General features: G+C 43.6%; 1 protein-coding gene and 1 long non-coding RNA gene across 12 annotated transcripts in view; one reads left to right on the top strand and one right to left on the bottom strand.

Annotated features, from left to right (window-relative positions):
• Positions 1–13,344, top strand: part of NOX1 (NADPH oxidase 1) — a 44,307-nt gene that overhangs the window by 14,214 nt on the left and 16,749 nt on the right. For 9 of the 11 annotated variants that reach the window (XM_083722905.1, XM_083722904.1, XM_083722907.1 and 6 more), the window contains 5 exons: positions 6,958–7,053; positions 8,528–8,638; positions 9,636–9,720; positions 11,496–11,638; positions 12,434–12,615. In XM_083722905.1, the coding sequence (XP_083579031.1) occupies positions 6,958–7,053; positions 8,528–8,638; positions 9,636–9,720; positions 11,496–11,638; positions 12,434–12,615 (617 nt within the window). Of the gene's footprint in view, positions 1–102; positions 257–1,743; positions 1,786–6,957; positions 7,054–8,527; positions 8,639–9,635; positions 9,721–11,495; positions 11,639–12,433; positions 12,616–13,344 lie in introns of those variants that run through there. The other 2 variants (XM_083722911.1, XM_083722902.1) reach the window with 2 other exon arrangements.
• Positions 31–884, bottom strand: LOC310837071. Its single transcript, XR_014560405.1, has 3 exons — positions 802–884; positions 503–621; positions 31–124 (listed from the first exon to the last, which is right to left on the bottom strand). It is a non-coding gene; the product is annotated as an uncharacterized lncRNA (long non-coding RNA).

The following is a 13,344-nucleotide window of genomic DNA, read 5'->3' on the forward strand; positions in this document are numbered from 1 at the left end:
TGTTTCAGTTCTTACAACTGTTTAGTCTAATTTTTTTTGTTTATTATTCATTAATTCATTAATTTTAATTATTACATTTGTATCTTGTCCTTCTTTCGGAAGGAGTCCAGAGGGGCAAGCATTTCTGCAACAACAAGAAAAACAAACAAAGTTAATAAAAACAAATTTAGAATATCTTAAAAACCTGTCAAAAACATTCAAAAAACATCTAAAGCAAGTTGAAGGACAGATGCAACTAAATCATGTTTCAGCAGGGGTGAGTGATGGAAGGCAGTGATGGTGCCAGCCCAGTGTCAACATTATTTATTTTATTTCATAGAACCATAGAATTGTAGAGCTGGGAGGGACCTCGAGGCTCATCTAATTCAATCCCCAGCAATGCAGGAATCTGAACTAGTTCATACATGACAGGTGGCCTAGCCAACCTCTGCTTAAAGACCTCCAAGGAAGAAGAGCCCACAACCTCTCTTGGGATTCTGCTCCACTGTTAAACAACTCTTACTGTCAGAAAGTTCTTCTTGATGTTCATGCAACCTGAAGCCATTGGTTTGGATCAGGGGTCAGCAGCCTTTTTCAGCCATGGGCCGGTCCACCATCCCTCAGACCATGTGGTAGACCGGACTATGTTTTGAAGGGGAAAAAAAGAACGAATTCCTATGCCCCACAAATAACCCAGAGATGCATTTTAAATAAAAGGACACATTCTACCCATGTAAAAACACGATGATTCCCAAACCATCCCCGGGCCAGATTGAGAAGGCGATTGGGCCGCATCCAGCCCACAGGGCATAGGTTGCCTACCCCTCGTTTGGATCCTACCCTCCAGAGCAGGAGAAAAAAAGCTTGTTCCCTCTTCCATGGGACAGCCTGTTTGATACTTGAAGGTGGCTTGAAGAAGAGCTTACCCAGCTCCTTCAACCGCTCCTCATAAGGCTTGGTTTCCAGACCCTTGATCATCTTGGTCACCCTCCTCTGCACACATTCCAGCTTGTCAATATCCTTCTTAAATCTTGTCTTCCCCCCAGAACCCGGAACTTGAGGCAGTTCACATAAATCAACACAAATACAGATAAAGCACATGTTGCTTAAAGCACAAACAGTACAATGTTACTGTTGAAAATGGAATGCAACAGTGTAAATTACAGGCCTATTAAATTGCAGATAGTTATGGCAAACAAACACAAACAGTGCAACACATTATTAAAACCCTTTTCTTAAAAGCAATTGGTTCCTCATAGTCTGCTGGAATAAAGGAGTCTACACTTGCCAGCGGAAGGACAACAAGGAAGGAGCCAGTCCATCCTCTTTGGGAAGGGAGTTCCAAAACCTGGGAGTAGCCACCGAGAAGGCCATCTCCCACATCGATTGGCGTGGAGTTCCAAAATACAAGTGTTGTCACAAGCAATGAGTCCTTTACCTACAATGATAAAATAAAATCAATATTTACCAAAACAAAGAGAGAAAGTATAAAACCTGTTCAAAACCTCCATAACATCCTAACTTCCTCATACTTTATGGTGCAGGAATGTTCAGGAGCCAGTTGCAAAGTTGACTCAGAAGAACAAATTTGCTCTTCCTCCCTGCCAAGGCTGCTGCTTCTGTGCACACTGAGTGACATTTGCTGGCTGTGGGAACACAGCTAATGGCCTGAGCAGTAGCTCCAGAGCTTGCTGGTGCCTGCAGCTGTTTCCAGCCGTTGCTCTTAATGGAATCTGGATCAGTTCCTAAGTAGTTTGAACCGGAAAGGCAGTTCAAATATGTGATATGGTCAAACATAGAGAAGTTGTAAGTAGTTGACATATTAAGTCTGTATTTGACTGATCAGAAATTGATAAGAGACACATAGCGTCATGAGCACAAACAATGACGGATAAGCAATAAAAAGCAGATCAGTCTCAGCAGTGGGACGATTAGCTAATTTTAGACTCTGAACATAAATGGTTTTTATGGGACTCTCTCTTTACAGATGACAATTGCTTCATTTGCTTTATAGCTGACCCTGCTATATTTGAGCTCCCTCCTGAGCATTCTGCTGGATGGGCCTCTGCCCCAGAGTTGTGCACCGGAGGGTGAACTGTTCCTGGATATTTCAGGAACTGAACCCAGAACCTTCTGTATGCAAGGCACATAGGAGCCAACTCCTAGGAGCTGTGGGGAATTTGCCCCCCTAAAATATTTGAGGGGGCTAAGCTCCCACAAAATTGATGGGCATTCCCATTCAAATAGTGTGCATTCATTGTGCCATGTGATTTATGTATTTATAAGAAATGATCTTAACTGATATCCTAACAAGCATGACATTGATTTGATTATTTTCTGCTTGCAATTCTGCTCTAGGCTCACTTGTGGAGATGGAGCCAATCGCTTCTTTTTCTTAGACATTTTCACAGAAATGCAGCTGCTACTATTTTCAGCTGTAAATCAGGAAACTCAACATCCTTCCAAGATTAGGGCGTTTGAACTCCTCTCCTGCTGATAAGTACTTGGTACATTGAGTCGAGCTGGAGCTAATTAAGGCTTTCTCCGGGACTTTCCAGGACTTTCTCTAAAACTTTTAGTTTTAGTTTATCGCTCGGTATCTTAGTTATTTTAAACTACCAAGCAATAAACTAAAACTAGTAAAAACTAATAAAAAGCTGATAAAACTAATAAAAACTAATAAAAACCTCACAACTAACGTAGAGCTCAAATCAGTGCTTCCTCTAACGACGGCATCTTGGCTCCTCCTCCTGATAGTCAGGATCATGCCACTTTTACTCTCGCGGATGAGTGGCCTCCTGTCTCCATTACCAAAGTTATAAGTTTAATTGACCAGATGAAACTAGGAAAGGCCCTGATGCCATTTCATCTGAATTGATCAAAGCCAAGTCAGAGTGGTGGGCTCCGATACTAGCGGAACTTTTCACTATGATAGATAGATATTGTATTATGCCTAACTCATGGCAGCAATCTATACTTATTCCAATCTTTAAAAAGGGTGATAAAAAGCTGCCGTCCAACTATCAGCCAATAAGCCGCTAAGTACATGTGGCTCCACAAAGAACATCTCTATGTGGCCTTCCTAGATATTAAGGCTGCTTTTGACACTGTTGGCAGGGGGCTGTTATGGACCAAATTGGAGACAATGGGCCTAGAACCCAGATTACTCCACTTGATCAAAAAACTTTATACAAAGAACACCTGCCATATAAGAACAACACAAGGGAATGAAATGACAGATCCTGCCATCATAAACCGAGGAGTTAAGCAGGGCTGTGTACTCGCTCCCTCCCTTTTTAACCTTTTTCTTAACGACTTTGCTTCTTCACTAAAACATGTAGATGCCCACAGCCCAAAACTCAATGCATTAAGCATTCCCATCCTCCTACATGCAGATGATATGATTTTGCTTTCACAGATAAGAATTGGCTTAAAGTGACTGTTAAATTCCTGTATTGACTATCTGTCCAGAATGAAATTGTGCATGAACTTTGACAAAAGCAAAATACTGGTCTCTGGGTATTCACGCAAGAGCTATAGCTGGGTATTTGGTGGTAAACCCATCCAGCAGGTATTCGAATTCAACTGTCTGGGAATTACATTCCATCATAGGCCTCTCTGGTCCACACACTGTGCAACGGCAGTGAATGCCAGTAAGTTGTCTATGCAGGCCATAATGCGTTTCTTCATAACAAGAGGTAATTCACATATCCCTTCTGCCCTTAAGATCTTCAATGCCAAAATTATAGCTCAGTTGCTGCCAGGGTTTACCCAGTTGGTTGAACGAGTGCAGGTAGCTTTTCTCTTCAAGATTTTCGCTGTCCCACGCTGTGTACCCTATGCAGCCTTGTGTCTAGAGGGAGGTCAATACAAGATAGAGACTGTTGCCTGGGCGAGATTTCTTCTATGCTGGTTAAACATCTGCCTTACATCAGATAAAGATCCTCTCCTTAGCGAAGTTTTGCTAGACCCCTTTCTATCCCCAGGGCTACAACTGCTTAACAAGAAGGTACAGCAACTCGGGCTGACAGTGGAACTTTTGTGATCGATGTCCCTACCATCTGCCAAGGCTATAATAAAAACTAGGTTGTGGGATATTGAACACCAAGAACTAACAATAGCGGCAGAGAAAACATGTTCCCCTCTTTATTTTCAACTTTCTTGGGCACATGAAATTAACCATAATTATCTTGAATTTCTGCTTAACCCTGAATAAAGAAGGGCATTTTCGCTGGCCAGGTTTAATTCAAATCCATCAAACCTCCTTTGGGGAAGGTTCTCAGGCAAGGTAGAAGGAGAAAGAACTTGCCCATGTGAAGACCACCTGGTGGAACCACATATGGTTCTCAATTGTAAACTACCGTAAATTTCGCTCTATAACACGCAGATTTTTTCTCCTAAAAAGGAAGGGGAAATGTCTGTGCGTGTTATAGAGCGAATGTGTGGTCCCTGGAGCCGAAAAATCAAGCAAAAATCAAATCGCGGGGCTGCACGCTGCACAGAGAAGCGAAACTTGAAAAGAGAAAGCGGCTGCTTTCCTGCATTCTGCCTCAGGGTCTTACTGCCCACCCTTCTCTGTTTCCTTGCTGTGTTTGCTGAAACGGAACAAAGAGCAGGGAAAGCCCCTCCCCTCCAGGCAAGCTCCGGTGCTGCTGGGGGAGAGGGAGAGAGAGGGGGGGAGGGAGCGAGGGAGGGAGGGAGGGAGGGAGGGAGAGAGAGAGAGAGAGAGAGAGAGAGAGAGAGAGAGAGAGATGGCTGGCTGGCTTGGGTAGGGGAAAACTTTTGCCTTCCTTTCCTCCCTACCCCTCTCCTGCATTCTTAGCCAGCTGCTTCTCTGCACACCCCTCTCCTGCTCCTTGTCCCTTCTGTGTTTTTCCTTCCCTCCCCACTTAAAATGTGGTTACAAAGCATAGATCCTCAGGATCTTTGCATTGGGTCACCCCAAATTCACCATCAGATCACATAGCATGTCCATGGCTACAGCCTGCCCCCCCAAAATCACGCACCCACTGTTGCCTGGGGCTGCAATGGTGCAAAAATGTGGTTAAAAAGCATGGATCCACATGGATCCTCAGGATCTTTGCATTGGGTCACCCCAAATTCACCATCAGATCACATAGCATGTCCATGGCTACAGCCTGCACCAAAAAAATCACGCACCCACTGTTGCCTGGGGCTGCAATGGTGCAAAAACGTGGTTAAAAAGCATGGATCCACAGGGATTCTCAGGATCCTTGCATTGGGTCACCCCAAATTCACCATCAGATCACATAGCATGTCCATGGCTACAGCCTGCCCCCCCAAAATCACGCACCCACTGTTGCCTGGGGCTGCAATGGTGCAAAAACGTGGTTAAAAAGCATAGATCCACAGGGATTCTCAGGATCTTTGCATTGGGTCACCCCAAATTCACCATCAGATCACATAGCATGTCCATGGCTACAGCCTGCACCAAAAAAATCACGCACCCACTGTTGCCTGGGGCTGCAATGGTGCAAAAACGTGGTTAAAAAGCATGGATCCACAGGGATTCTCAGGATCCTTGCATTGGGTCACCCCAAATTCACCATCAGATCACATAGCATGTCCATGGCTACAGCCTGCACCAAAAAAATCACGCACCCACTGTTGCCTGGGGCTGCAATGGTGCAAAAACGTGGTTAAAAAGCATAGATCCACAGGGATTCTCAGGATCTTTGCATTGGTGCAAAAACGTGGTTAAAAAGCATAGATCCACAGGGATTCTCAGGATCTTTGCATTGGGTCACCCCAAATTCACCATCAGATCACATAGCATGTCCATGGCTACAGCCTGCACCAAAAAATCACGCACCCACTGTTGCCTGGGGCTGCAATGGTGCAAAAATGTAGTTAAAAAGCATGGATCCACAGGGATTCTCAGGATCCTTGCATTGGGTCACCCCAAATTCACCATCAGATCACATAGCATGTCCATGGCTACAGCCTGCCCCCCCAAAATCACGCACCCACTGTTGCATGGGGCTGCAATGGTGCAAAAACGTGGTTAAAAAGCATAGATCCACAGGGATTCTCAGGATCTTTGCATTGGGTCACCCCAAATTCACCATCAGATCACATAGCATGTCCATGGCTACAGCCTGCACCAAAAAAATCACGCACCCACTGTTGCCTGGGGCTGCAATGGTGCAAAAACGTGGTTACAGAGCATGGATCCACAGGGATTCTCAGGATCTTTGCATTGGGTCATTCCAAATTCACCATCAGATCACATGTCTGTGGCCACAGCATGAAGCCCAAAAATGATACATCCACTGTTTCATTCAGAATGTTTTTTCCCTTGTTTTCCTCCTCTAAAAACAATGTGCGTGTTATGGTCAGGTGCGTGTTATAGAGCGAAAAATACGGTATATGCTGATCTCCGCCAGCAATTTCTAGATCAACTTTGTATCCCCAAATGGAAACCAGAGTCAGAGGTCATACATTTTCTATTACTGGGGAATGATCAGGAATTCACCGAGTTAGTGGCTAAATATCTCTATTTGGTTTTTTGTCGTTGAAATACACTTTAGATGTCTGATCTCCCTGGAGACCAAGAGACGTGATGATAGACTGCTCTGCCTCCTTTCTTTTAGCAAATGTTTATGTCACTGAGGAAGTGGTAATTCTGTAGTGATTTGTTTTGGATGTTGTATGTGATGCCAATAAAAGGTTTTACGATACGATACGATTATTTTCTAAACACACTTGCATCTTTGCTACTGTTTAAGAAGTTGCCCCTTGCTATAATAATCTTTCAAATAATGTAACTGTTATTCTTGCCATATATTCACATGATATGATCTATTTTTATTTTGAAATAAAGGATGAAGTTGTACTGGAATTGTTGGTGACAGTCATGGAGCTAAAACCTTTGCCCATTCCCCCAACCCCCCAATATTCTAAAGTGTATCGGGTTAGTAAGCCAACTCAACTATGTTTTCTGCTTCTGTGTTCTAGGCTGCTTGGCTGGGAGTAAACATTTTGCTCTTTGTGGTTTATTTCTTGACATTTGACAGAGGTGAAAAGTACTTCTACACCCGCCAGATCCTTGGGGTGAGACCATCTCCTCAACTTCTGATTGCCTCTGCTCTTAGGAGATGAATAATCTTGGCAAAGGATAGCAAGATACGCTTGTTTGAAAATCCTAATTCATTGACAGGATTAATACCCTGCATATTGTTAATTAATATAGCATATGAATCATTGGGCTGTTAGGGCAGAAGGTAAGGAGCCTCAAAAGTAGGTGGAACCTGAGCCAATGGGAGTCAGAGTCAACTAATCCTAGTTTTGACCCCCCCCCCATCCTTCTGGCTGAGGAGCAACACCTGAGACTGAGGGTCAGGAAGAGGAAGTTGTTGGTAGTACAACCCCTTGGAAGTTGGAAGTCAGGCATGTGGGGGCTGGTTGGGAGTTGGATAGCACCACATTTGCCCTAATTGGACCAGCTTCTACCGATGCAAAATAAGCCTTGCAATTGCCATTAGGGATAATAAACTACCTAAATTACAAATGATGGCAATCATTACCAACTACAGTGGTACCTGGGGTTACAGACGCTTCAGGTTACAGACTCCACTAACCCAGAAATAGTACTTTGGGCTAAGAACTTTACTTCAGAATGAGAACAGAAATCATGCGGCGGCAGTACGGCAGCAGCGGGAAGCCTCATTAGCTAAAGTGGTACCTCAGGTTAAGAACAGTTTCAGGTTAAGAACGGACCTCTGGAACGAATTAAGTTCTTAACCAGAGCTACCACTGTAGCACAGGCTGAGAGCATGGTGTGAGGAGTAGGCAGGTAGAGGAGGAAAAGTGGCATAGGTAGATGGGAGGAAAAGACAACTGAAGGCATGCAGTGTGATTTGCATAGAGCAGGTCATATGTCATATGCCCTTGAACAATTTTCTACTTTCCCCCATGCCCCGCCCAGCATATTCTACCTATCAATTTCAGTTTCTCATTTTCCAAATCTTAAGCTCAGCTCTGCTTGGGTTGCCATATTGTTGAGCTTTTTAAAAAACAACAACAACCAGGAACACAAAATTTTGATTGACGTATGGCAGCCCTCAGCTCTTCACAATTTTGCATTGTTTGTAAATTTCTAATATTTTTAAAAAGTTCTCTTTAATTAGTATCTTTGTTCAAATTTCTCTGTATATAAACCTGTTTTTGCAAACAAATTTTCCAAATGCGATGCATTTTTCTATGTATATTTTCACTAATGTGCTGTTTAAGGCACACTTTCCCCTAATAGGCAAACATTACCAATTATTTTATTGGCGAACTGTAGTGCAAAATTCGGAAAAGTGAGAGAGTGGAAAGATGCCTGTGTTAAGGTTTGCATACTGTTTCAGGAAGTACAAACTGGGGAGTTTCGCATTAAATTGCAAACCAAACCAAATTTCTGGGGGCCCCCTCCATCCCTACACTAGAGGCAGCTGCCTCTCTTTACCCGGAGTATAAAACAGTTACAAGTTTGTAGTAAAAGAACCCAACACCCTTCTACAGCTTCTCCTCTTTTTATTTGTAGTCTGCCCTGCCTTGGGCACGTGCTTCGGCCAAATGCCTCAATTTCAACAGCATGCTGATCCTGCTGCCTGTTTGCCGGAACCTTCTCTCCTTTCTGAGGGGCAGCTGTTGGGTGAGCAAGAAATTGATCTCAATTGCACCTCCAATTTGTTGCTTATAATTTATTTATTCAATTTCTATACTGCCCTTCATCTGAGGATCACAAGGCGGTTTACAATATAAAAAAATATGGAGGCTACATTCACACCTTACATTTACAACCAACAGCTCCCAGGATTATTTGGGGGGGGGGGAGGTCATAACTGTTTAAAGAGGCATCACAGTGGTATGAATGTATGGTGTGAATGTGGTCAAGGAGGCTGTCTTTCCAGCTAGGTTTCCTTCGTCCAGTTTTCATCATCCGAAGAAATCATGGTGTTTGGGACCTCTGGGCTGTTTATGACCTCAATATCTGTTGTGTTAATGGACAGGTGAGGTTTAAGGCTGTGCAAAAAAAGGAACCCAACACAATAGTTGTGACTTGCAGAAAACCATTGTGCAACAGATAGATCAGCCCCACAATCTACTTATGGGTTCTCTTGGGGGAAAACGTTCTGCTGGTGCAAAACATTTCACTGGCGAAACAAGTGCACAGCTAAGTGACGCTAACACAGCGGTACATTGGATACAAAATTCTGTGTATTTCTCATACTGTGTCATTAGAATGGAATAAGCCCTTTAAATCTTGGGAGAGAGGCAGAATATAAATACATGAAACTACTACTACTACTACAACAACAATCCAAACCATTTCCTCCAGCCCCCTTTGCTGATCAACCCCACATCATCATCATCATCATGTAACAATAATCTGAATAATTTCTTCCATTTCCTTCTGCTGATCACAGGGAGTCCTGTTTGCAAAGGAGCAATTTCCTTTTAAGCTCCTGATTCCTGCTTTGAAATTGCTTTGTAGCCACATATCATGTCAGGTGTGGGGCAGATGAGCATTGCTTGGGTGATCCTTTGGGTGAAGTTGGGGCCGATGCTGGGGTGCCCACCCTGTGTTATACCCACCTTGAATTTTACACCTAGTCTGCTAGCTGGCCTGTTTTTTTGTTTCCATTCAGTGTTGCAGACGCACCATGAGGAAACAACTAGATCACAACTTGACCTTCCACAAGCTGGTGGCCTACATGATTGCCCTCCACACAGGTAAAATGACTTCTGTTCTAGAGAAATCAAAAGGGCCCAACGTTCGTTTTCATGAGTACAATAAGTACTGTAAGGCACCCCACAAATGTCCAGTGATAAACACTGATGTCACCAGTGGAACTAAAATGAACTGGGGGAGGAGGAAATACACTGCCAAACTAGAGCATTTATATTGTGCTTCAAATTGATTCCCAACTAAGGGTTCTGTTGAGCTCACAGTTTATGTTTGTAATGGATTGGGTAGGTTAATACTCATAACATTTTGCTAAGAACATTTTTAATATGAAAAAAGTGTCTTCAAAATAACAATTTCAAAAGCATTTAACTATTTTTTTATATTTAAAAAATGGGTGCAAAATGGTGGGGGCAGAGGTCAGGGTGGTCAACAGTAGCTGGAGCCAAGGGCAATGTCTAATTCTAAGTTTGGCCACATCCTCCTTCCTGTTGAGTTCTGCAGGGACAAGACTGAGGGTGGATCTAGACACGGGGGGTGGGGTGGGGGAAGCTATAAATAAGTCAGGAATTAGATCGTTATAACAAAAGAAAGAAATCTCTATGGAAAACCATGTTTTAAAATTTCCTGCTCTATGGCGCCATCTGGTGATGCATGTTTATAGCACATTCAAATCACCATATTTACTAACGTAGCTGAATCCTGAGACTGGAAAGGAGGAAGTGGAAAACCAGTGCCTATTGACATTTCTGCAAGGAATTTTCACTAGCATGACATAACTTTAGTACATTGTTCTCACCAATACGTGTATTGTTATGTACACGTTTGGGTTGGAGAACTGCATCATACAACGCAGAGAAGTACACATTTCAAAGTATAGTTGCATTCTTCTTCTTCTTCAAATTAGATACTGTAGATTCCGGCATATAAGACGACTTTTTAACCCCGGAAAATCCTCTAAAAAGTTGGGGGTCGTCTTATACACCAGGTATGGGTTTGCTGGGCAGCGGCAGTGGGCGGCGGGCTCCGCGCCGGGAGGAAGCTGCCCGGTGAAGCTGCCCAGCGATGCTAATCCGGCTTTGCTGAACAGCTTCCTCTCGGCACAGAGCGGAGCCCACCGCCCACTGCTGCAGCTGCCAATTTGGGGAGTCGTCTTATACGCCCAGTCACCTAATACGCCGGAATCTACGGTACTGTCCTTCATCAAAAGGTTCACAGAATAAAATGCAAGATGAAACACAAGTTATAAAACCAAAGGAGCAAAATAATAACTCCCCTTCCCTACAGATACATTTAAATGGCTGTAGGATATTAATCAGCCAAAGGCCTTTCTGAAGAGGAATATTTTCACCTTGCATCTGAAGATGTATAATGAAGGTGCCAGGAAAGCCTCCCTGGGAGAGCATTCCACGGATGGGGAGCCACTGCAGAGAAGGCCCTGTTCTTGTGTTGCTACCCTTGTGGAGGAGGCACATGAAGAAGGGCCTCCGAGGATGATCATCGAGTCTGGGATGGTTTTTATGTGGAGAGGCAGTCCTTGAGATCCATGATTGCAGTTTGCTCACTGGTTCAGGAAGTTCATATTAGGTAGGTTCGTATAAAAATGCAAACTGAATCACTTTCTCCCCCATCCCTACATGGGAATGTGCATGCATGGAAACATACATACTGAGTCAGCAAGGCCAGATAGCTACGTGCATTTAACCCCAATTACTGGTAGTATAGAAAGAGAACATCAAAGCCCCTTTGTTGGTGTCAACATATTGTATAATTTGGCTGTCTACAAGGACGCAGTTCAGGTTTTTCTTGCCCTCTCTTCCAGCGGTTCACATCATTGCTCACCTGCTCAACTTTGAGTGGTACAACCGTGCCAAGCAAGCAACAGACGGAGACCTGGCTTCCACCCTCTCTCACTTACATGAGGACGATGGGTTGTGGCTAAACCCCATCCATTCAAACACTACGGTTGGTGCCTCACAAGCTTTGCTCAATAAACATCATTGAAGTTCTGAAAGGGAAAGTTGCTGGTGCTTCAGCCTTGCTGAAAGCTTCCTTTCCTTTTGACTGTAAGCAATAACTTGTCAGTGTTATGCATTTTGTTCTATTTAGAGCCTACTGGTGATGAGTTTTCATCTGGGTGTTATTAGTTCGTTGGTGTTATTTTTAAGGAGAATTTCAGTGGTGCGCTTGTATGTTCTGGGTTACTAGGATGTGTGAACGTAACCTAAGAGTCTATAGCACTTATGAAGAAGACACCCCACTCAGCCTTGCTTGGACCATCTCTCAACCTAACCTAACCTAACCTAACTCCTCCTCCTCCTCCTCCTCCTCCTCCTCCTCCTCCTCTTCTTCTTCTTCTTCTTCGGCTTCCAACAGAGTATAAAAATATATATAATACATTAAAATGTCTTCTAAATGTAAAATATTTGTATGTCTGTTTGACATCTGATGGGAGAGTATTCCACAAGGGAGGCACCACTACTGAGAAGGGCCTCTGCCTGGTTCCCTGTAACTTCAGTTCTTGCAATGAGGGAACCCACCAGAAGGCCTCAGAGCTGGACTTCAGTCTCCATGCTGAACGATGGGGATGGAGATGTTCCGTCATGTATACAGCTATCTTTCAGTGTCAAGGACCATGTGCACCACCTTGAGCTCCTGGGAGAAAAGGTGGTATATAAATGTCATAATTAAACCTTGTCTGTAAGCCAGAGCTTTTATCAAGCACAACTTTACATGTCATAATCTGGTTTTCATCTGCAGACACCCTTGTATGTGGCATTCACCACCATTCCTGGTCTAACTGGTGTGATCATCACCTTGTCCTTCATCCTTATGGTCACTTCTTCTATGGAGTTCATCCGCAGAAACTACTTTGAGGTCTTCTGGTACACCCATCATCTCTTTGTTATCTACTTTCTGGGCCTCGTCATCCATGGCATTGCGTAAGGCACTTCTGCAATTGTGGGGTAGGCTAGCTAGGATAGCTAGGAGTGGGCGAATCTAACCATTTCATGTTCCTCTTTTCCCTAAGAGGAATGTTAAGCTCTCTACAAATCAAAAGCAGTATTTGTGTGTCTCTCTGTGTGTGTTTTAAGTAGTCTTCCTGAAAATTCATTAGTTTTTTTAGTGCGAATTTCTCCTAACATGCACATCTTGTTGTGTTGTTTTGCCTAATATACACCTTTTTTGCGAAACAATTTATCCACATATGGTGCATTTGAATGTTATTTTCACTAATACGTGTTTCTATGTGCACACTTCCCCACTGCTGATTTAAAGCAAAGAGCAACCTTTTTGCAACCCACACCTTACAACTGAAAACCAAACACAATATGAGCTGAAAGAGTCTATTGGAAAGGTTTGCTTAGCTCACATGGCCTGTATGAGCAAACCTCCTTTTCCACTACAGTGGTACCTTGGGTTACATACGCTTCAAGTTACATACGCTTCAGGTTACAGACTCTGCTAACCCAGAAATAGTGCTTCAGGTTAAGAACTTTGCTTCAGGATAAGAACACAATTGTGCTCTGGTGGTGCGGTGGCAGCAGGAGGCCCCACTGGCTAAAGTGGTGCTTCAGGTTAAGAACAGTTTCAGGTTAAGAACAGACATCCGGAACGAATTAAGTACTTAACCGGAGGTACCACTGTACTGGGCTTTTGTTCCTTTCTTT

This window comes from Podarcis gaigeae (genome assembly GCF_964106915.1).
Source record: "Podarcis gaigeae genome assembly, chromosome: Z".
In the NCBI taxonomy this organism is placed as follows: Eukaryota; Metazoa; Chordata; class Lepidosauria; order Squamata; family Lacertidae; genus Podarcis; species Podarcis gaigeae.